The 22,747-nt window shown below is 41.1% G+C and overlaps 1 protein-coding gene across 3 annotated transcripts; it reads left to right on the forward strand.

The window, feature by feature from the left end:
• The first annotated feature begins 1,987 nt into the window (after positions 1-1,987).
• Positions 1,988-21,865, forward strand: slc43a1a (solute carrier family 43 member 1a). 3 transcript variants are annotated; one of them, XM_071506625.1, is made up of 16 exons: positions 1,988-2,055; positions 2,153-2,209; positions 7,791-7,954; positions 8,607-8,799; positions 9,590-9,645; positions 10,671-10,747; positions 17,647-17,739; positions 18,537-18,670; positions 18,780-18,907; positions 19,324-19,470; positions 19,577-19,612; positions 19,721-19,856; positions 19,999-20,119; positions 20,232-20,305; positions 21,023-21,146; positions 21,532-21,865. In XM_071506625.1, the coding sequence occupies exons 1-16, from the start codon at positions 2,003-2,005 to the stop codon at positions 21,727-21,729; spliced, it is 1,791 nt and encodes a 596-aa protein (XP_071362726.1). In that variant the 5' UTR covers positions 1,988-2,002; the 3' UTR covers positions 21,730-21,865. The 3 variants fall into 3 exon arrangements, with proteins under 3 accessions (XP_071362726.1, XP_071362728.1, XP_071362727.1); XM_071506627.1 differs by lacking the exons at positions 1,988-2,055; positions 2,153-2,209 and adding an exon at positions 3,872-4,017; XM_071506626.1 differs by lacking the exons at positions 1,988-2,055; positions 2,153-2,209 and adding an exon at positions 5,471-5,552.
• Positions 21,866-22,747: the final 882 nt, after the last annotated feature.

Below are 22,747 nucleotides of genomic sequence, written 5' to 3' on the forward strand. Positions count from 1 at the left end.
TGGAACAAATGTTTCAAGACCAAGTCTATAGCTGCAACTAACCAGTGTAAACTATGGCAAATTGCTATAGGCTTGAAATGGAAAGCTGGACACTTCCCTGTAGAGCCCAGCAGGGTGCAGATTTTCTTTTATGGTGTGTACCCTGTCTGGAGTCATAAGTATGCACGACTAATGCTTTTGTATGGAAACCAGAATTACTGGAGAATTACTAGAGCTCAGCTGTCGATCCAAGAAGGCAAATGGAGGCTGAATATTCTGTGCATACAGGAAAGTTAAGCTGGTATAAGCTGATGATCTACACACTATGTTCTAAATAACCCACTTCTCCGCCTGTTGCTCCTCTTTGAAGAGTAGAATTTCCAGTCTCAGATATTCTAAGCTTTATTACCAATGTGCCTCAATCATTTGTGTCCTGAATTAGCCCAGGTCTCTGTGTTTGGAGTGGGAATAGGGGGCCAAAGGTTCTCAACCTTCACCTCGTAGAGGCCTGGGACTGTAATACCCCAATAAATCTTAAGGCCTAAATGCAGTAGAAAGACGCTGCTCCAACATGGCAGTGGATTTTCATGAGTCAAATGTTCTCATTTCAACCCTGTCCCCCAATTTAAACAAAAGACCTCTGACCTCTGATACAGAAAGTTTAATTTTGAATTTCAACTTTCAACTTCTGCGTCTTCCCACAGACCCTGTATGCAGCCATGCCACCTCTACAATTCCCTTCAGGATCTGTCACAACTATAATAATAATGATTATTATTAGTAGTAGTATTACTATTATTGTTATTATTATTGTTATTATAAACTTTATTCATATAGCACTTTTCAAAATAAAGTTTGATAAAAAATCATCAGGCAAGAGAATAACTTACAATACAGAAATAACACAATAAAATAATATATAAATAAAACGTGGACATCTCTAGGTAACAGACTGTTAGCAAGTTAACATTCTTTGCAAATGTTTTACAAAGGAGGTGATGCATGCAACACGTTTGTCAGGCCTCAAGATATAGACAGTATGAGCAACACTGAATGTAAACAGACATCTTGTATGTTTATAGGTAAACTCCACAAGGGAAATTTTAAATTTGAATTTTGAGTTGAATGTTTCCCTTGAAAACTGCCTGCTGAAGACCATAAATACTGTAGTCACAAAATGTCACAAAAATATATTCACTTGTCAGTTTAATTTATAGTCAAGAGCTTGAGTAAATATATAGGATTACATGACAAAAACAAAATATGTTGCCATGCCTGCTCTTTGTTTCATGTTACTATCGCCAAATAACTTGGACAATTTCAAATATCAATAATGGTATGTTGTACAACTAATGCTGATTTTTTTTTTTTTTTTCTTTAAGTGCAGGTCAGGACACTGCACTGTTCAATTTATCTTTAAACGTGATTATCACTAATCAAAAAGCATGTTTTTTACTTTGAAGTAGACAGAAACATGCACCACTGTATTAATTTGCTTTGGTGGACTGAAATGTCATGTGTTTTTCCTGCCCAGTGGCTTTGAACATTATTTACACAGCAGGCAGCAGAGACAGTCGCCTCAGAGCTCCTGCGGTATATGTGTAAATAAAATGCCCATTAACATTCATATTCTACATCTAGCATTCATTTTCAGGAAATGACAGGTATAAAGTGTTGTAGATTTGTATCTTCTATAAAACTGGTAATGTTTGTTTTGCTGTATTAAATATTTTCATTTGTTGAACAAAAATGATTATTATGTCTACAGCCTAATCTTTGATGAATAACTCATTTAAATTCACCATGCCTTTGTATTTAAAGTTTTTACGTGTCCCCATCTGCAGGCTCAGTGAGGGACATTTGCATGGAAGTAAGTGGGGTAAGGACATTTGTCACAGCACAGCATGAGAAGGGTGGTGACTTCCCTCCAACCATAGAAAGAGGGAGGGAATTAGAAGTCAAATTTGGTGAAGAGGGGGAGTCTGTAATGAAACCAGAGAGAGAAAAGAAGTGTGGAGTCTCAATGAGCCACCAGGAGACCTCCACAAGGAAGAAAGGAAGCAGGGAAAGGAAAAGGTTTAATTCAGGGGTTGGGGCTCTCTCTGTTTGCTGATCGAGAAAAGCAGGAATCAGCTGTGAGAGTCGATTTTTAACCTTTTTTTTTTCCACTTAGTGGGCAACAAAAGCCTTTAAAAGAAACCACTTTTTTCTCTCATAGCCTACAACTGAAGTAAGTAAATACGTTTTTCCCACCTTAAATCTTCGCCGCGTTTCTACTGTTTGTTAATAAGTGTAGTATTAAGTGTAATAAAGTGTGTGAAGTGGCGGCATGACGCCCACCGGCCGCCGTACTCACACGTGGCGTGAGGTTGATGAGAGTCAGCCTTTAGTTTGTGAACCAAAGGGCTGGTGTGTGTGTCTGTGTGTGTCTGTGTGTGTGATAGAAAGAGGCTCAGAGTTTGTGCGTTCACACAGAGGACGAAGGTGTCGGTGAAAACCTGCAGATAAAGATGAGTTGCAGGATGCGACTCAAAGAAGCGCGCTGTTTAAGGAAGTGGCTTCATACTTTGACTGTAACTAAGCGCTTCCTTCACTGGACACATCACAGCTGTTGATGGCGCTGCAAGCCTCTGCCCACAGAACAACAAACATACGTTTTTACTGAACTCTATTATAAACTTTATTTATTTATCTTATCGTTTCAGCCAGAAGCGGTGGGCGCAGAAAAGTTTGCATCAAGAAGATAATGAATAGCTTATGTTGCCTTCATGTGCACACGTTAAAGTTAGCTTCCGTGTGAACCTTTTATGAGACAATTGAAATCAAGTACAAAATCAAACTTTTAAAAGCTTGTTTTAGTGGATGGTTCAGCATGATGTCACTTGTGCAAATGAGATGATAACCACCACAATGATCCATAAGTTTCATGACTGAGAAATTGTTCCATAAATTAAAGTGGTACCTGTCAGTAACCGCCATCATTGATTAATCTAGACAACTCTATAGCCATACCAATCTATAGACTATTAGGAAAAATGACCTGGCTTATTTTGTCTGACCAACAGTCCAAACCCCAAAAATATTTAATTTACATTCATATAAAACACAGAAAAGCAGCAGATCCTCACATTTGACAAGATGGAACCAGCAAATGTTTAATATTTTTTGAAGGCTTCAATTTACAGTTGTTTTCCTTATCAATTAATCTGATGATTATTGCCTCAATTAATCGTTGGGTCTATAAAACATCAGAAAATAGTGGGGAAATTGCTTATGACTATGAGAGCTGCAGCATTTTAGTAGCCTAGTTCCCAGACCCCAATCGGTGTTTCACAAATGTGTGTGACTTGCAGTCTAAAAGCCCACAGATCATTAATTTACTATAATATGAAACTAATAAAAGCAGCAACTATTCATTTTGGAGATTTCCTAAGAAATTAGATTAAAAGGTCAATCAGTCATCAAAAAAGCTAGATGTAGATTAAGAATGAATTCTGTTAATCGACTTTTTTTTTTTTTTTTTTTTTTTTTTAGTAGATCAGTAATCAATTTTAATAGCAGTGAATTATCTATGATTCATCTGAACTGACTAACTAACTAATCATTTCAGCCACCTGTGGGCAGGTATCGCGGGAAATAGGATGAATTCCGACATTTCAGACAGTACGTGAAGGGGCTTTTTCTGCAGCCCCGCTGTGCCGGTAACAGGACCCCGGCCTGAGGTCATGCACGCCGAGAGACAGCTGCCTGCCGGCCGGGCGGCTTCGGGGGTTGCGTTTTTTGGACTCCTCGGGGAACAGAGGCTCCAAGGGCGCGTTGTTTGTTTTTTTGGAAACCTGTGAGAATAAAGAGTTTGCCCTGCGGTCCTCCATGTCCTGCAGAGGTTGATAAACACGGCTGGTCAAGGTCAGAAACATCCCCGGGGGGAAAAAAGAGCAGGGAGCAGCAGCAGCAAGACTTGAAAGAAAGACAGCAAGACATGTGATTAATTGAATGACATAGCCAACTTTAAATTTTGAAACAGAAGAAGCACAAAAGGTTTGTTTTGATAACAATAATCCCAAAAGTCATGTTACCACCTCCTTTATAAACACAGAAACGTCTTATGGCCATAACAGTAAGTTGAGTCATGGCAACAGTGCATCATTCAGTTTCAGGTTTTTCAGGAAACTGCCTCCTTATGTGGTGTTCTTCCCAGTGACTTCACCTGGGCTCCCACTACACACACACACACACACACTTCACAGTTGTACTACAGTGGCTCACAGCTGCCTGCCAACTCCTAAAAAAGTCATGTTTTAGCATGTTTGCGAGTGGTTGTGTGTTGACTTTCCCGCTTTCCTTATTATTAACCAAAGCATGTAGTTAATAGTTGTCAGCCTGTTCTCCATAATGACAACATGCAGTTTCCAAGTAACTACTGTGGCACCAAGCAGCACAAGAAAAAATGTGATAAGCAAAGGCAGTGGTGGAGGCAGTCGGCCAGATCATTGTGTTGGATTTGCAAGACTTGTGTGTCTTGCATCAGCCCACGTGGCCGTATAACCTGAGCTCAAATACACTCTGCGGAGTAACTGATGCCATGGCCTTCCTTACAGACACACGCACTGTTTTTCGTGACAGACACGCTGTTGTATTTACAACACTGTCGCCTCTTGAGCAATGGCTATCGTGAGTGTGTGCAGTGTCTAGTATTTATTGTGTGTTGATGCTCATGGTGAAGCCACAACAAAAATCCAATCCATGTGACCGCCTGCTCTATACTTAGGCCGTTAATGGACTGTGTCCGTTCACGTCTAAAAGACTGTTCAGTCTGTCCGCTCTGCTGCATCAACACAAATACAAATACTTTATAACTTTTACGTCTGGTTCCTATAATATGCACAGAGGCTAAAATGTTAAACTAAGTCACAAGACCCTGTGTGTTATGTTTGAGTGTGTTGGTTCTGAAAGTATAGACAGAGGGTTGATAAAGCTCAGAGTAACACATCCACAAGTTGTCATTCAGCACACGAATGTGGATTTACATCTGGGTTTAAAAGGGTAATGAAAGCCTTTGTGATATTGTCAGGTTTATTTATTTACCTCATCAGTGTGTGTGTAGTGCGTTTATTAGAGCTGCTACAATTAGTCGAATAGTCGATTAATTGATTAATGGATGAGATCCTACCTGTGGCGAAGAGTAACTTCTAGCTCTGCACCATCTACTTGAACTCAATCATACAGACTTCTGCTCCTACTTGGCCACTACGTTCCTCTAAGGAATGTTGTCTGGCATTGTTTGTATGGCTGCACACAAGCCAATCGCAGTCCAGACTCTCTTCTTATCAGTTGTGCCCCAACGGCGGAACGAACTATGAAATGCTGTCAATGCAGTCACCTCTGTCTATCTTCAAGAATCTACTGAAGACTCACCTCTTCCGAGAACGCCTCCTCCCCTCACACCTGTTACACCCTAACATGCCTAACTAGCACTTCTTTACCTTATCTCCTTACCTTGAATAGATGTAGTCCTCAGTTTCCTCAAACCACGGTCTCCTACTGCACTGAAGATTTTGTGCTGTCCCTCACTTGTAAGTCGCTTTAGATCAAAGCATCTGCCAAATGAGTAAATGTAAATGTAATTGTTAGTTGATTGACAGAAGGTTGATGCTAGTATATTACTATTTAGATAACAGATTCAATTATTTACAATGAGTTAAAATGTGACAGTTTCAGTTTCTTTAATGTTAAAATTCGCTGCTTTTCTTTTTCTTGGTCTTACATTAAATTGAAGATTTGGGGGCTTGGACTGTGGGTCCCACAAAAAAAGATATTTAATGAAGTCACCTCTGGGATTTACTTCTTGTGATGAGCATTTTTTTTTTTTGACTATTTTCTAATGTTTCATAGTTGGACCTACATTTAATGGAGAAAATAACTGGCAGATTAATTGATTTGGACAATATTTGCAGCCCGTCCTCTGGTGAGAGCCGCCCATATCCAAAACCTTACTGTGTGTGCACTCTTGTACACACAATACTGTATGTACTCTTAATTAACGGGTTAATTGGTGTGTTATACATTTACAGAGCAGGGTGAATGAGCACCCTTTCGCTCTGTTACCTCATTGTTGAGTGTGTGTGAATGTGTGTGTGTGTGTGCTGAGTGGGTTTTTCTTTGTGGGGTGTCAATTACAAAGAAATCCCCCTTTTCAAACTTTCTTTTCAGCACAGAGGCAGTTCACTGGGCTGTGGATAATCGCATTACATGCACAGCTCATGAGCACATACGCAGACTCATGGGCACACGCAGAGACAAATCTGTCCCATTAGATCCTGTCTCTGTCCCCAATCCAACACACACGCGCGCACACACACACACACACACACACACACACACACACACACTCAAGAGATGCCCTCATTAGGAACTCCTGTAAGTGTTTCCTGTTGGAGACCTTCACTGCAAGTGGCTGTGACTTTTCCATCCTCTGTGTCTTCTTCTTCTCTGATTCACTGCCAAATGGAATAGCTGGTTATATTTGGATCTTTGTGTGTTTAGTTCAGATCTTTTCCAGATATGTGTGTGTGGTCCCAGCGGGGTGGCCATGACTGAATCCTGTGTGTTGGTCACTCATGTCACAGGTTACAGTGACCTGTGGCATGACCTGTGTGCACGTGCACGTGCGTGTGCATATGTGTGTGTGTTTTCGAGGGTGTCATGACTAACCTGGCTTTATTTGATCAGTCGTGTCATCAGTTTTCTGTTTTGTTTGTGTTGTTTACCTAAAAGCTGAATCACCTCTTACTTTTGACCCAGAGAGATAAAGTCAAAGCTAAACTGAGGTTACATGCTGTTGAAGGACTCCTTCAATTCACTCCTGTGCTGCTTTCAGATGGAAATGTTACCCTTTTAAAATGCGATCCCTATTTCCAAAACAAAAGCCAACAGAGTGAGTGCCCAGCACTCAGCATTTCCTCTGATCAAAATCAAGGGTGAAATAGCTGCAGAGCAAGGTGTCAGGTAACAACTGGGATTTACAGAACAATTTACAAAACAATGGCTTGTCACATTGACATTATCTTTACGCAGAGAGGAAAATGTGAGGCTGCTATAATGAAGTATCACAGTCTTCTATTTAGTGGAACTCAATAGGATGAAAGACGGTGACCTTTTGTGGGGGTGGATCAATAATTTTAACTCGTTACCAACAGAACACAAAATGGTTCACAAATGAGATTATTTTGTACTCAGTTTTAGGATTGGTCAGGACTGAGCTGATGCTCCTTGTTTATTTGTGTTTTGTATGTTTTTTTTATTTATTTAGATGCTTAACGAGAGCACTAGGTCTAAGTTAAAACAATACCAATGAATTAGCACAGACGGAGAAGGTAGGAGTGGTAGAGGGAGCTGCAGCAGCAAAGCAAAGTAACAGCGTAAGTCTCCTCAACCAACACTAATCTCCATAATTGATTAATATAATGCTTATGATTGAATTATCATCTTAATTGTTTAATCTGTGGAATTTCAGAAAATAGTGAAATTGCCATCACGCTTTCCCAAGAGTCCCAACATTTCCCAGAGCCCAAAGTTACCACTTCAATTCACTGTGGTCGTACAAAACCCCCAAACATCTTCAGGTTTCAGGGACATAGAACAGAGCAAAGCAACAAATCCTCACATTTAAGAGGCAGATGTTTAGTGTTGTCAGCAAATTTTTATGTGGCTCAACTGTTTATTTCATAGATATTGGTCCCACTTTATTCTGACCTTAGGATTATTTTTGTTCACCCATTCAACGCATCTTCCCCCTCTCTCCTCCGTCACAGAGCAGCAGCGATGTCGCCCTCTCTCGTCCAGGCCTACAGGAGGCGCTGGTGGATGGCGGTGACGGCGGTGATTGAAAACCTGCTGTGCTCGGCTGTGCTGCTTGGCTGGGGCTCCCTGCTCATCATGCTGAAAAGGGAAGGCTTCTACTCCCACCTGTGCTCAGGTAAAATCAACATCACTGAACTTTAATCTGGGGTTCAGGGTGACACAGTGTCTTTACGAATGTCATTAATGTTGCTTTTTCACCTTGATACGTTGTGATTTTCTTCAGTTATATGAAAATTAAAACTTATAAACATGATTTTTAATTGATGACATGTTACAGAAGTCTGCTACAGAAAATGACCTGATTTGAACAGTGTCTTTCCAGATTTGGACCCAAAACATTAGTAATAAAGTAATGAATATGTTTTACAGTTATTCTCCTATTCTATAAGGGAAGTCCTCGTTTTAACAGACTCAACTAAAGGAAAATTGATGGTTGATTTTGCAGTTATTATTGTTATTATACACACACAGCAGCAGGAGACCTCAGATAATGAGGAGGCAAAGCCACTGGTTAAGACAGTGATTCTCAATCTTTTTTGGCATTTGACTCCAGTGTAAGCTCCATGTCACTGGTTGCATCATCTTTTTCTTTGGGTGCAGAAATGTTTGTTTTCTGTTGCCTACCTTTCTAATCATCTCCAATCTCCAAACCCCATTGTTGAGGTCCTGATACCTGCACTGACTCAGGACATGTTTTTGATTGGACTTTCTCTCTACACATTCTTACTGCTTGCCTCTCTCACGACCCTCCACCCTTGTTTCTGCAGAAAATGGCTCCGTAGTTGTGACTTTGGGGAACTCCTCTGGCAGCGAGGCGGAGGAGTGGCTCAGCTGTGTGGACCAGGAGGAGATGCTGAATCTGGGCTTCACCATTGGCTCCTTCTTGCTCAGTGCCACCACCCTGCCACTCGGTATCCTGATGGACAAGTTTGGCCCACGTCCTATTCGCCTGGTGGGCAGGTAAGGGCTGTAAAATATTCACAGACGTGTCACATATTGAAGACAATTTGCATGGCTCTGGGGTTGACATGTTAAAATGTCTTTTAACGTTCAGTATAATTCACAACACCTGAACCTCTTTTCTTAGATACAGATTTGCTGTATGAAAATATGAGACTTGAATACCACACATTTCATCTATTGATGCTATTTTAAGAATGAGAAGGAAAGTTGCATGAAACAATAGAAAATTCCACAACTACTACTAAGTCAAAAAGCTGACAGATCACATTCCCAGAGTGGGAGGAATGTAGGTGGGGCATTAGAGTGTGTGAATGTGCACACTGTGTGTTGTAGTAGTTAGCGAACTTTCTTTTGGGCGATGGACACACAGTTGCACTTTGTCACACACCTATAACGCTGTGCTCAGAGTGGAGATGGCCTGTGAGTAATCACACATCAATCAGTCAGCAGATCCACATGCCTCTCACACACTCTGTCTGCTACCTAAGTATTCAAAAGTACAATACATTGTTGTATTTTTCCACATTTAGAGAACCTAATGAGTCTGGAACGGCCTGAATGAACCTGTGGAATAAAAAGCTCATATGATGTGCTTCAAAGCCTCAACTGAATCAACAAAAAGCAGCCACTGAGCTTTTATATTTATTTTATTTTTGGCAGGATGAAGTCTGGTTTGTGGTAAATACAACAAATATTTTAAATGAAAGGAAATGCGTGACTCTCAGCCTACTATAGTGTTACAACACAGTATGCAAGAGTTTAAAATGTTCCTCTTGTTTCGTTACAGTTCATGTTTTGGTCTGTCCTGCGGTATGATGGCTGTGTCTGCCTACAACCCTGAAGGTGAGTACAAACACAAGCACTTATACACACATGTTGTACATGTTGTAAGAATTCTGTAAAGCACAGATGCTCATGTTTGTGGCAAAGGTCTGAACATTGTGTAGCATCACTCTGTGAGAAGAGCCTCGGTCTGTTTGAATGTTGAGTGACAGGTAAAGGTGCACCACCTGAGGCCAGCTGATCGTCTGGAAGAGCAACATTCTCCATATTAGCATAGGATGCTCTGCTTGTATTATGCAACACATTGTGCATAGCAAAGACATGAAGGCTGAGTCTGTAATAGTTTGTTAATGGAGCTTTATTATATGACAATATTAAAGGATATTCTCTTAGAAGTGCTGCCAAAAGCTCCTTTCAGGACATTGTGGTCTTTGTGGTCCAGATTTTCAACACAGACAGTTGAGCTGTTAAACCAGGTGCAGTTGGACAAGTGTGTAAAAGTGTGAAAAGGACAGACTCCACATTGCCTCCACATTTTTCATATTTATACTTCTAACTACTGAATGGCATCAATTGCCTCTGGCAGCAATGTACCTTTACTTTAAAAGGTGAATGGTGCAACTTCAATCTTAAATAATTAAATCGTCCTGTGTCTGCGAGGTTCCCGTAGATGTGTTTTGTTACCGAGCTCTTGTACCAACTGCTTCCTCCACTTCATAAAGGCCTCAGTATGCTTCAAACGAAGTATCTGTCAGATTGTCTAAAAGTGTCCGAAAGCCTCCTGTCTTTGTTTCTTTTTTTTCAATGCATTATTTATTTTGTTCCTATTGCTAACAACGTGACAACAAAAACAAAGAAAAGAATAAAACAGAAAAAACAGAAAGGTAAAAAAAAAAAAAGAAAAACAAAGACTGAGGGGAAAGTGAAAGAATGATTTTTTTTTTTTTTTACCAGTTTGTCACAACCCGCTTTTTGCTCCATCTTTTAGTGTAGTCAGTGAATAAATAAACACTTTGGTGGACCTGTTTCTGAGAGAGTAAACTTTGATATTAACTCTTCCTCTGTGTCTCTCTTCTGCTCTGCAGTTCTGTCAGAGCTCATCTTCTTGGCCCTGTCTCTGAATGGCTTTGGAGGCATCTGCCTGACCTTCACCTCTCTCACGGTGAGACACAGATTCTGTACATCACTCATACATCTGTTGCAAGTGTACATTGGAAATAGTTAAAGCTCAGACAAACACATCCTGTCGTCCCTCTTGAATTACAATCCTGTTTCCAAAAAAGTTGGGACACAAAGACAACTTACCAAATGGTACGGTGGTAATGCTATGCTCAATTTGAATTTGATGCCAGCAGCATGTTTCCAAAAAGTCGGGACAGGGGCAACAGAAGACTGGAAAAGTTGTGTAATGCTAAAAAAAAAAACAAAAAAACACCTGGTTGAATATCTCACAACTAATTAGGTTACTTGCAACGGGTCAGTAGATGATTGGGTATAAGAAGAGCCTCCCAGAGAGGCAGAGTCTCTGTGCAGTGAAGATGCTTCTGATTTCTGATAGCCAGCGTCTGATTTCTCCTGGTTTTTGTAGTTAACTACTTTGTTTGATAAATCCTTGAAGGAGACGATCACTCTCCTCTGTGTCAGTTCTCATTGTTTTGGTGGCGAGGTCCTGATGCTGATGGCCATGATGTTCATCATCAACTTCTATACATAAGACCTAATCTCTCTGAGGAGACAAAGAGTGAAATAATATCTCGCCACAAATTGAATCAGATCAGTCATTGAATTCCACAGCGACTGCCTTCATTTTCACACGATGCACTGTTTGTGTGTCCCTGACCACTTCCAAGAGTTACTGTCAATGTGTCTTATATTTATAGTGCATGTAAATCTGTCTAAATCTGATAAGGACACCCAGGACAAAATGTAATCTTTCATGTGGACAAGTCCACACATCCAAGGTACAGTTGGCTCCAAGGTAAAGAAAATAAAATCACCAAATATTTTAAGTGAGCCAAAAGGAAATTTTTGTCGTCATGTAGAAGAGGATGAATTATACAGTATTTGTCACCTTTTGGCACCAAAACTTGCCTTTCCTCCCATGTAAAAGCGCGGAAACTGAAAGACAAAAAAAGTCTTTTCTTTGGTTACATAACTGATATTGGGAGAAAGTACTAATGTAGGATAATGTCTCTGGAACAAAGGAGTAGTAGCTGACAGTCTCAGCATGGCCAGGTCCTGTATTTGTCTCAGCTGACGAAACAGTGTGTGTTGTGATAGGGAGCTGTGTTTGTTTACCATCACATCAGGCATGTGCATCTGCTTGTGATGTGTCAGCTGGTGAAAGCATTATCGAGTGTGTTTTATTGTTGCCGCTGCCTCCTGTGTCCTGGCAAGTATTTAGGTTGTGCTTCGTGTCAGTACAGTGTGTGCGGGTGTGTGTGTGTGTGTGTGTGTGTGTTGACAGTGTTTCTGTCAGAGATGCACATGACTTCTCCCAGATGGAAAGTCTCCCATTTGTGTTCCCACCAATGACGGCCTGCGGTTAACCACACACCCTCCCCGAAGCTCAGCCCACTCACCTCTTTTCAAAACACTCAAGGCCCTTCGTCGTGCCTCTTCTGTTCCCCCTCACTTCCTCCCTCCTTCCTTTTTTTTTTTCTTCTCTTCCCATCTTCCTGCTCCCTCCTGTTTCTTTGTTCTGCCCAGCAGTCAACAGAAAATCAATGCAGAACCTTTTCAACTCCCCATGTATGAATGTGTGTATGTGCTTATGTACACACAGGGAGACGAACATGAAACAGATGTTTTGATAATGAAGGCCCAAGCTGAGTATGGACAGATGACCCTCTCCTCTGTGTGCTGACTATAGCCTGGATCTGTCAAACAAAAAAGCTTAGACACCTGTCTCTGTGTCTCTCTGTGGACCAGCGTATCTTAAATAGATATTCTGCACCATCTCAGTCCACTGTGCCCATACAGCTCACTGAAAACTGCGGATAATGCTGATAAAAGGCTGACAAACACATAAAAGTAGTTTCTTCCAAGGTGAGATATCATCCACAGACAGGGCGTCTCAAGGTGAAAACAAGGGACCTCGTTCAATCACACTGAATTGTATTTTAAATTCAAGTTAATATCCAAATACTACTTACCTAACAATCGGCTAATCTTTTGCCAACATGGAAACTCCTTTCAGTTATTTCCACGCTGAGCTCTTTCTATTAATAACACAGAAATCTAAATTAATAATGCCCACACACAAACACCTGAGAAACCCCCCCCCCCCTTTGTCCCCATGTGACCTCTGTGTCACCTTCCCTCCCTCACTCTCCATTTCTAATTGGGTTGGGTGAACCAGCATAGACTGACCCCTACACTGTTGTTGTTGTGAAGAGCGAATGACGCCAGAGCACAAAGACTGAAAGTCATACACATGCATCCCATCACGATTTAAACCATGTGCTTCAGTTTACCAGCTCAAAGCTCATAAGACAGGAAAAAACTGTTCCTCTGAGTTATTGTATAAGGAAAGAATATGTGATAATTTATAATAAGAAAATACATGTTACCATTATCTGGGCTAGTGGAGAAATTATAATTAGTGTAAAACCTTATTTGAACTCAGCTGATGAAATAATCTGACTGTACAGACACTCTTTGCACGCGTGCTGTGCTCACATTTACTGTGTTTAGTACTAATACATCAAGTCATGTTGCAAACAAAAGCATAAAATTGGCAGAGAAATAATGAATTCCTCAGGAGGAGCCTACAAATTACAGCAACAGACCAGCGGATTATGGGTTTTGCTTCAAGGAGGCGCACTTAAAATTGTCAATGAATGAGATACACAGAAGCAGTTTATTTAAACAAAACGCCCTCTTTAAAAACCTGTAATTGTGTACTTTGTGACTGTTCAGTTAGAGAAGTTCAGGACATTATTGTTTGCTTTTTGTCAAAAGTTGTGTGATGAAACTTAAGTGTTGGCACGACCGTAGGGTAAAAATCATTTCCCTTTTTAAAAATGTTTATTTTAACATAAACACATGCCATAGTGTGGATATGCCAGACTGTTCATTGGGTGCAGCACAATAATACAGGAAAATAATGCTGTTTCAGTGGATTCAGTATAATAATAAATACTGCTATACTGTTATACTTCTATGTATGAATAGAACTAAAAAAGTCAAATAAGTTTAGAAAAAGATCATTTTAAACTGTAGAGAAATTTGAAAAATGGGAAAAATGCAACCAACATGATCAGAGCCTGTGATACAGACACAGTGTTATTTTTTTTTTTAAACTTTTCATGTGACACTCTAAAGGATGTTGCTTAACTTAACGAAGGTTTGAGGTTCTGCCCTGCAGCGAATTGTGGCTGCATCTCCTTTCTTCCCTTGCACAGTTTAAAACTGATTGGCCAAGAGGAAAAAAAACTGAAAAAGCTTTGAAAAATGTCCAGATCTCATTACTCAACCTTCTTCTTAATCTAATAATTAGTTCCGACAGATCTCCAGGCTCATTAACCTGTGTGAACACACCCTCATGGTTCTGCCCTCTCCTGCGGTTCATACAAGGGCATGGCTGCATACCACAGAAGTGATACACCTGTGAAATAAGCTTTGAGTCACCACTGACATTGAAGGCATGAGCACGGTCTCTTTGTATTTTGACAGTTATAGACATGGGACTGCCCTTTAACAGTATTGGCTGAGTGCAGGGGCCTGTCTGTTCACATGCACGTGAGAAAAGTGCTTTTGGTTGTTATGAGAGCTGTCAGTCTTCCACGTGCCTCTCTCTGCAGCTAGCAGAGAGAGGCTGAGTTACTTTTAAATTTGCTCAACAAATAAAAGACACTACAGGTAACTGCGGTCAATTAGAAACATCCTTAGGGTCAAATACAAAGAAACCTCAAAAGCGTGAGTTATTCATTAAGATTTAAGGCTTCCATACAGGGCAGTCGAGCCAACATCTTTACATTTGACCACTTTTTGTGTTACGTAAAATTCACTGCAGCTGGACAAGAGCACTGTGCCAACGCTGTGAGGGCTAAGGGTTTGACCTGTCCATGTTCAGTGACAAAGGGAGCCAGAGAGTTTTGGTGGAGAGAAGAAGCCGGTGCTAATCAGCTGTGGTTTCCTGCTGGGAGCTCCTCAGAGAGAGGAGCTGCAGCTGTGGCTTGCAGAGATCAGTCAAACCAAAAAAAAAAAAAACAGTTACTCCCACTCCCTTATTCATCATTTCTGTCCTTGCTTATTGCTCTCTACTTCTCTCCTCCTCTCCTCTTCTCTTTTATTCCACTTTCTCTCCTTTCATGTACCTCTCTTCCACATGTTCAGAGCTGCATCAAAACTTCAGTGCTCATTAAGCTACTATTCAACCCGTTCTCTCAGCGGTTGAGATCTTAATTAAACTCGGTGCCAGGGTCTTACTACACCCAAGTGAGTGAGCACAGCAGGAGGAGAGCCTGAACTGATTAGTTGGGACAAGTGAACAGCCAAAGCTCCATCAGTGTGTGACTTTTTGAAACCAGTTGACCGTCATGTGCCCCCATGTGGTCACATGTTTCTGTCCACATCCCCCCTGGCAGCGTTAGCATGCAGGCCATGTGCTGCAAGGCCCCTGTGTGATATATGTATTTCACGAGAACTGCCAGAACACAGTAATGGAAAGTCACACCTGCTGCTGCTACATGTACTGACACATGCACGCACACATTTCATGCTTTTTCTTGCTTTCTGTCCCACACACAAATCTCTCAGATGGACTCGGGGTGCAGCTCCTACACTTCTGAAAGCAAACATCGGTTAGCTGACATCTCACATGGCTGGAATATCTTTGCTTTAACATTAGTAAGAGATGCAAACTCCCCTGTGTGCACAGAGGGCCCTCTCGCCTACATTCCACAAACCTCCGCGGTCAGAGAGTCCAGCGCTGCGGCTCTCGTGGCCACAGACGGGCCGTGAAGTATTTCGATTCTCAGAAGAGCTGAATGAGGACGGGTGTTCTCTAGGATGTTTTTCTCATCTCACTCAGACAGTCAGGCTCTCTCTCTCGAACATCCTCAGGAAAGCTTTTTTTTCCTGTTTGCCTGCCAACCTCATTGTTGTGTCAGCTCTTGAAGTGCATGCAACTCACGGGGACCTTAGTTTACCATCACCACAGCCCACCCCCCCCTTTATTTTATTAAGTCTCACAGACACCTTCCATATAAATTCCCACCTACACCTTCTTGCTGGACTCAGGAGCCAAAAGCAGCTCCAGAAGTGTTTATATGGGGTAATGCCGTTCTTAGAAGTCTTTTCTAGGAAGTATTTCATGGTTTTGACCCACCAGTGTGTCCCCAGCTCTTTAATGAACAGTGTCACTGCATCATTCCAAAGCACATTCATGTAACCTTAAAAACACTACAAACAGCAGGTATTCATGATGATTAGAATCAGATACTGAGATATCAGCTATACTTAAAGCTGCCATATTTTTATATTAACAATGTACCCTCTGTACACCACCTGATTTGTACCAGATAGCAGACAAAGTTAGCGATTTGCCGGTTAACACAGTGGAGCATTTAGCAGCTGATGAGCCAGCTGTTTCCCTCCGGGGTTGGTGGAGACCAAAAACAGAGTGAAAAGAGAGTGAGTGAATATTGGACTTTGATTTGTGTTTGGCAAAATGAACTTAATTTTGCCAAACACAACTCCAAATGGTTGCCAATGTGGGTCCATGTCTGCAGGATGTGTAAACTGGCAACTGTTTGCTAACAGGTAAGCATTATCAACTATACAAGGTGATATACAGTATGTCACTGTTGTGTTTACAGATTAATGTGTTGCCAATAAAATCTGTTAATGTAGGTTTAAAAAACTTTAATGAACCCTAAAGTCCTGTTATGATAAATTAAAAGCATTATCCTAACTGTTTGCAATTACAGTGCAGTTGATCATGGTGCATCCCTATACTGTAAATCCATCTCTCTGCCCTTCATTCCCATTCCCATCATATATAAGTTATGAGCACCAGATACATTGGACTCAAAATTGAATGATTGGATAAAAAAAAAAAGTTTTTTATTTATTTGTTTATTTATGTGTGTGTGTGCCATTCCTAGTTATTTTTCGGCTCATTATGTTTTGGCTCATCATGTTCCTCATTTCCCAACCCGACTCTTGACATCACTCGGTCCAGCCTCAGAGAGATCAGTGTAACGGTGTAAGAAGTGCGCACAACCATGGGAGAAAAAAAGGGACACTGACACTACCCGGTGAACTCTGACCCAGCAGGGAGATTAGGTGACGCTAGCAGAAGTTTGGAAAACCATGGTTAATGTTGAAAGAGAATAGTGAGCTTGTCATGCAGCACACCTAAAATCCCTAACATGTGATTTTTTTAATCATGATTGACCCATTTAAAACTCTAATCAAAGGACACTGAGTGTGCTGCCAGCACAATAGGTCATTGTTATGTTCAATAAGCTACTTACTACTGTAAATAGGTCGACCTAATGTATGATGTGTTAGTGCCTGGTGCCCGCTAACTTGTCCCCGTCGCTGTGTGTCATGCATGCCCCAACGCAAGGTCCACAGAGTGAAGTTCATCGAGAGCTGGCTATAGATCGGCTTCCACATTTTTAATCCTAATTCAAAGACACTGTTGAAATTTCAAGAATAAAGACCATGAATGTGTGTCTAAGTATAGCTTAGTCTGTGTTTGAACAATGGGGTCAGGACTCAAACTGGGCCATGATTTCGTTTCTTGTCTCCCATGACATGGAAACTAATATTTTTTTAATGAGTCTGCTGTGCAGGGAGATGAAGGTGTTACTGAGTGCAGACTCCGTAGTGCTCAGCTCAACTTTCTCAGTCTGGTTCATCCTGCTAACACAAAGCAGCTGTCTGCCCTCTTCTGGTCAGAATAACATGCTGCACCTCCACCACACCACATTTTGGACTCTGGATATAAATAGCACATAGAGAACTTGTTTAAACAGTAATAAATTACATATATTGTGCCTATTAATATAATTTGTTTCTTATGTCTTCATTCCTCTGTCCTTGCAGCTCCCCAACATGTTTGGTGCTCTGAGCTCCACCGTTATGTCTCTGATGATCGGCTCCTACGCCTCGTCTGCTGTCACTTTCCCTGGGGTCAAGGTAACTTACAAAGGTTATGTTAACACAACAACTGTTACACTGACTCTTCTCAAATAAACCATGTAAATATGAAACCATGTTACTGTGTTATGGTGCCTTTATGCTCAGTGTGTGGGTAAAACCAAAGATCATAGTTGGATTTCTTGTTACAGAAGAAAACTTGACAAAAAAGATCTTATAATTTTTATTTTATTCATGAGACATCTTGAGTCTTCTCGGTCTTATATTGAAATCCCAGGATGGTCGTGGTAAAGTAGCAGATAAACTGGGATCTAGAGATTGATTTTCAGAGAAACTGTAGAGGGAAAGAAGAGTGGTTCAAGGCCATCTGTGTTCAAACTTTAAAGCTGCACTAATTCATATTTTTGTAGTAACAATGGGTCAAATCACTATAACGCAATGTGACACAGGAACTGTCCCCCAGCTCTGCACTTATTTTCAGTTTCACACAGCGTCGTAGCCTCTTTTAGCTCATTGTCTTGGCTTTCTGGCAGCTGCACACTCCCTGCTCAGGTAACAAACCAACAAAACAGCTGGCACACAGTTAGCACAGTTAGCTGGTGGATGTAATGGAACATTTAGCAGCTTAACAGGCAGATATTTCCCTCCGGATTTAGTGGAGACCAAAACAGATGGAAACACAACTGTAGATTAATACTAACGCTGCTCTGTGTGACACATTCACATAAAAACTTTACAAGGTGATAATGGGTCAGTGTTTACAGCTTCTTCTGTTGCCCACAAGTCAGAGCCGTCAGTTAAATAATCCTCTTTGTCTCCCTCTTACTTCTTCACAGCTGATCTATGATGCAGGTGTGTCCTTCCAGGTGATCATGTGGGTGTGGGCGGGTCTTGCTGGGACTGTCTTTTTAAACTGTTTCTTCAACTGGCCTGCAGAAGGCTTCCCAACACCTGATGAGGTGGACTACAGGTCAGTGTGGCGGCCAATCTGCTCTGAGTGGCGGCAAGGCAGGAAAATATTTATCAGGACCTTCACTCCAACCCTTCAACCCTAATGTGTGTCTGTGTGTTTATAACAGTAAGATCCTCACTATGAACGACCCGTCTTCATCGGACCAGAAGACTCAAGAGGAGAGCCTCAAGCAGAAAAATGGAGACGTCCGACACTCCACAGAGAAGCTTCCTAATGGTCATGACGCTGCACCCAGTGAGTCAGCAAACACACACACAACTGCTGTAATTGCAAACATTCACTTTATGTGGTCCTCAAACGTTTTGAGCTTGTGTCCCTCATCAAAGGTCACATATGCCAACAGTGTGTGACCAATTCATCCAAAAAGCCATCGCTTCTGTTTTTTTTTCTAGATAGTTTTTCGAGACCAGAAGACGTCAAATTAGTCATTTACAAGAAAAAGTCTTACTTTGTTTTGAAGAATTTTTGTTTTTTAAGAATTTTTGTTTTTCTAAAGTGAATTTAGTCTGGATGTCCTCCAACATTTCTTATTTTCTTATCACTGATAAGAAATAAATCCTAATCATCAGCCCTGAACTCCCCTCATATAAAAACAAATAAATTGTGTAACTGAAACTCTTACTGAAACTGAAATATCCCTCTCTCTTCAGATCCTGTTCCCTTCCGCCGATCTGTGTTTTCTCCCATCTTCCTGTGGAGCTTGGTTACAATGGGGATGACCCAGTTAAGGATCATCTTCTTCATGGGGGCGATGAACAAGATGCTGGAGTTCATGGTCACGCACGGCAAAGTGCACCGTGAGTGTCCGACTCCACAAATGATCACTGGGTTTTTTTAATCTACTGTACGTTATTGAAAACTTTTGAGCAACGCTGACAGACTGGGTCTTTCTTTATGTTTCAGCATCTGAGCAGCTGGTGATTGAGGCACAAGAAAAAGGTGAGCAGTGTTATAACGTGGCTTTAAATTTCTATACCTGATGCAGCTTATTGGGCACGTCTTTAAACTTTTTTTCTTCTTACTCTGATTTAATCTGTTCCCCTTCAGTGAGTTTCTACTCCTCCATCTTCGGCACGCTGCAGCTGCTGTGTCTGGTCACATGTCCTCTGATTGGATACATCATGGACTGGAAGATGAAGGAGTGTAAAGAGGAGAAGGTTGTTCCCCGAGGAACAGAGCTCAGGTACATCCAGTGTGACAGACTGTTTTTATTTCTTTTAATATTAGGCTTTACTGGTTAGTTTGTCAATGAAGAAATAAACAGCAAATATAGGGAAGGAGAGAGGGGGGGTGATTTAATGTCTGTGTCCCATCAAACTGACCAGTGGGTCCACGAGAGACCGTAAGATCCAGAAAGTGACCAACGCCATGAGAGCCTTCATCCTCACCAACCTGCTGCTGGTCGCTTTTGGGTGCTGCTGCCTCATAGATAACCTTCCTCTACAGGTAGCATACACACACACACACACACACACACACACGTTATAGCAGCAAGGGAACAAGGAAACAAGTCCAGAATAAACAAATACATTGATTGTGTTGCTTCTTTCTTCTTTAGATTTTGACCTTCATTCTCCACACTATGGTCCGAGGTTTCATCCATTCCTGCTGCGGAGGCCTTTACGCTGCTGTGTGAGTGCCTCAGTCAGCCACATCAGAGTGAAGCTCTGAACGACACCATCACATCTCAGAGGAAACTGGAGAAGTTAGGTCAGGGGTGGAAAGTTTGACCAGATTCCCATTTAAACTAGAGCAGCTGTTAAGTGGTGTCCTGAGTGAATATATTTTTAACAGAGCAGAAAAACGAAGAGTAAAAAATGTGCTTTTAGTTTCCAGTTCATTAATAAAATGATTAACATTCAACTGAACACCTATACAATATTTAAGACCTGGAAATGAGACAATAGACTCTTTTCCGGCCCATTTATTCACAGCACCATATAAACAGAATATAAAGCAGCATTTTACAGTGTGATAAAAGCAACCAGATGTGATGACAGAATGAGGGGATGTTTTATGTGTGTTCACCAGCCACACTACTGCAACATTTTCAGTTTATTCTTTCAAAAGAAAATTCCTGAACTGTTTCGATTCAGTATAGATTATATTGAATTTAGAATTAAATCTTGAAGGATGAGATTTGTCTCAGTCCATTATCACATTAGACAGTGTGTGTAGTATCTGCATAAATTCAACTCAGAGGATGTGAGGTTATGACAGGCTGGTGAGAGCTCCGCAGAGCCACATCAACCTCCACATCAAAATATAAATCACTGAAAAGTAAAGTTTAATGTATTACAAGCTGTGATGATCCAGGGCACTGGTAACCACCCAGTTTCTCTCCCACAGCTACCCGTCAAACCACTTTGGCACCCTGACAGGCCTCCAGTCCATGATCAGCGCTGTGGTCGCTCTGCTTCAGCAGCCGCTCTTCATCGCCATGGTCGGACCACTGGACGGAGACCCCCACTGGGTGAGGACCCACTCTTATCTCTGCACATATGCACACTTCATACAGGGACACACAGATATAAACAAGCTCTCTGTACTGTTCATTCTGACATCTGGTGTACAGAGTTAGATTTGTCTCAGTGGGACAGAAAAAGATTGTTTGTAAGCATTTAAATTATATTGTGTAGATAATTTACTATCACGCAAAAAATGAATTCAAGCTAAAGAATACAATCTATACGTCTAAATTTATTTGCATGTAAGCATAAGTTCAGTTTGACTCTTCTGCTCATTCCCTATTTCCCTAATGACTGATAACCGTACTACTGATGTAACTGAAACAGTCATGTCGGCCACCAGGAGCTTTAAAACTAACTTTCCACCTCTGTCATCCAACCATCCTTCAGATCAACGTCGGCCTGCTGATCTTCTCATTAGCTGGCTTCCTGTTGCCGGGTTACCTGTGGTACCACCGCAGATGCTTGGTGAAGGAAAAGGAGGCCAGAGACAGGCGGGCCGGCGGTCAGGAGATGCAGGCACTCAACCACACCGAGGCCAATGGCCACAAGCCCCACAGCAATGGTGTCACTGCTGTGGAAGCTTAGACAACTTGACAGAGACGAGGATTGGGGGAAATTGTAGGATTTATTTTTGTATGTGCCTTCAAAAGGAGCACCAGCAACCTACTCATCTCGCATATATATATATATATATATATATATATATATATATATATATATATATATATATATATATATATATATATATATATATATATATATATTGCTCCCCACAAACCATCACAGAGCAAACAGGAACCCCACCCCACCCTACCCCCCAGGAGAAGATGTGTCATCATCATCATTTGTTTCTGTTTATTTATTTTTGGTTTAGATCAAAGAACCAAAGTGTGATAGTAAGCCATACATTTCACTCACATGAACATGCACAGCCACATATGCACACAGCCTGGTATGTCCTCTGCGTGTCAGACTGTGGATATCACGGTACTTGAAATAGTGTTTTCACAGCCTTCTGATAACTACCACAATCCGTGCTAACACCAAAGAACAGCTTAATGATATTAGGAATGTTACACTTCGTAGTTCGGTCTTGTTTCACAAATGTGCTAATGTAGAGAAGATTTAGTGTTTGTGCTGTTTCTACTCTGAGCCCCTCAGCAAAAGCTATAAATATATATGTATATCAGTACACTATCAAAAACATCTGAATACCACACCTTGGGCACGTATGAGGAGGGTCTTTGGGGTATTTTCAGAGCCCACACAGTCATTCACACAAACACACACACGCACAGGTATTCTAGATGTAGGGACACATATCTACCTCCTCTGTTTCCTTGTTTTGTACTGTCTCTGAGCAACCGACTCCTATGTCATCATTTGTTTTTGTTTGGTTTTTTTTTTTTTCACATTAGGAAATATTAATCCTCAAATGTCAGACAACCCAAATAACAAATTTAATCAGTGCAGAATCTTCTCCTTGTGTATCCATGTTCATTGGAGGTAACACTGATTCAGCCCTGGAATTTTTATATGTAGGTAAAACATTTTTTTAAAGGAAATTTCACAAGGAAAAATATGACTGATTTTTTAAAAGACT

This window comes from Trachinotus anak, unplaced genomic scaffold (assembly GCF_046630095.1).
Source record: "Trachinotus anak isolate AG129_WGS33_773 ecotype Australia unplaced genomic scaffold, CSIRO_AGI_Tana_v1 ptg000021l, whole genome shotgun sequence".
NCBI classification, from domain to species: Eukaryota; Metazoa; Chordata; class Actinopteri; order Carangiformes; family Carangidae; genus Trachinotus; species Trachinotus anak.

Excerpts from the sequence above, each read along its gene's own strand:
- slc43a1a (XM_071506625.1), top strand. The coding sequence starts at position 2,003 with ATGAGCCACCAGGAGACCTCCACAAGGAAGAAAGGAAGCAGGGAAAGG. Across the intron at positions 2,056-2,152 it reads GGAAGCAGGGAAAGGAAAAG|TGGGCAACAAAAGCCTTTAA; the intron begins GTTTAATTCAGG and ends TTTTCCACTTAG. Across the intron at positions 21,147-21,531 it reads TGGACGGAGACCCCCACTGG|ATCAACGTCGGCCTGCTGAT; the intron begins GTGAGGACCCAC and ends ACCATCCTTCAG.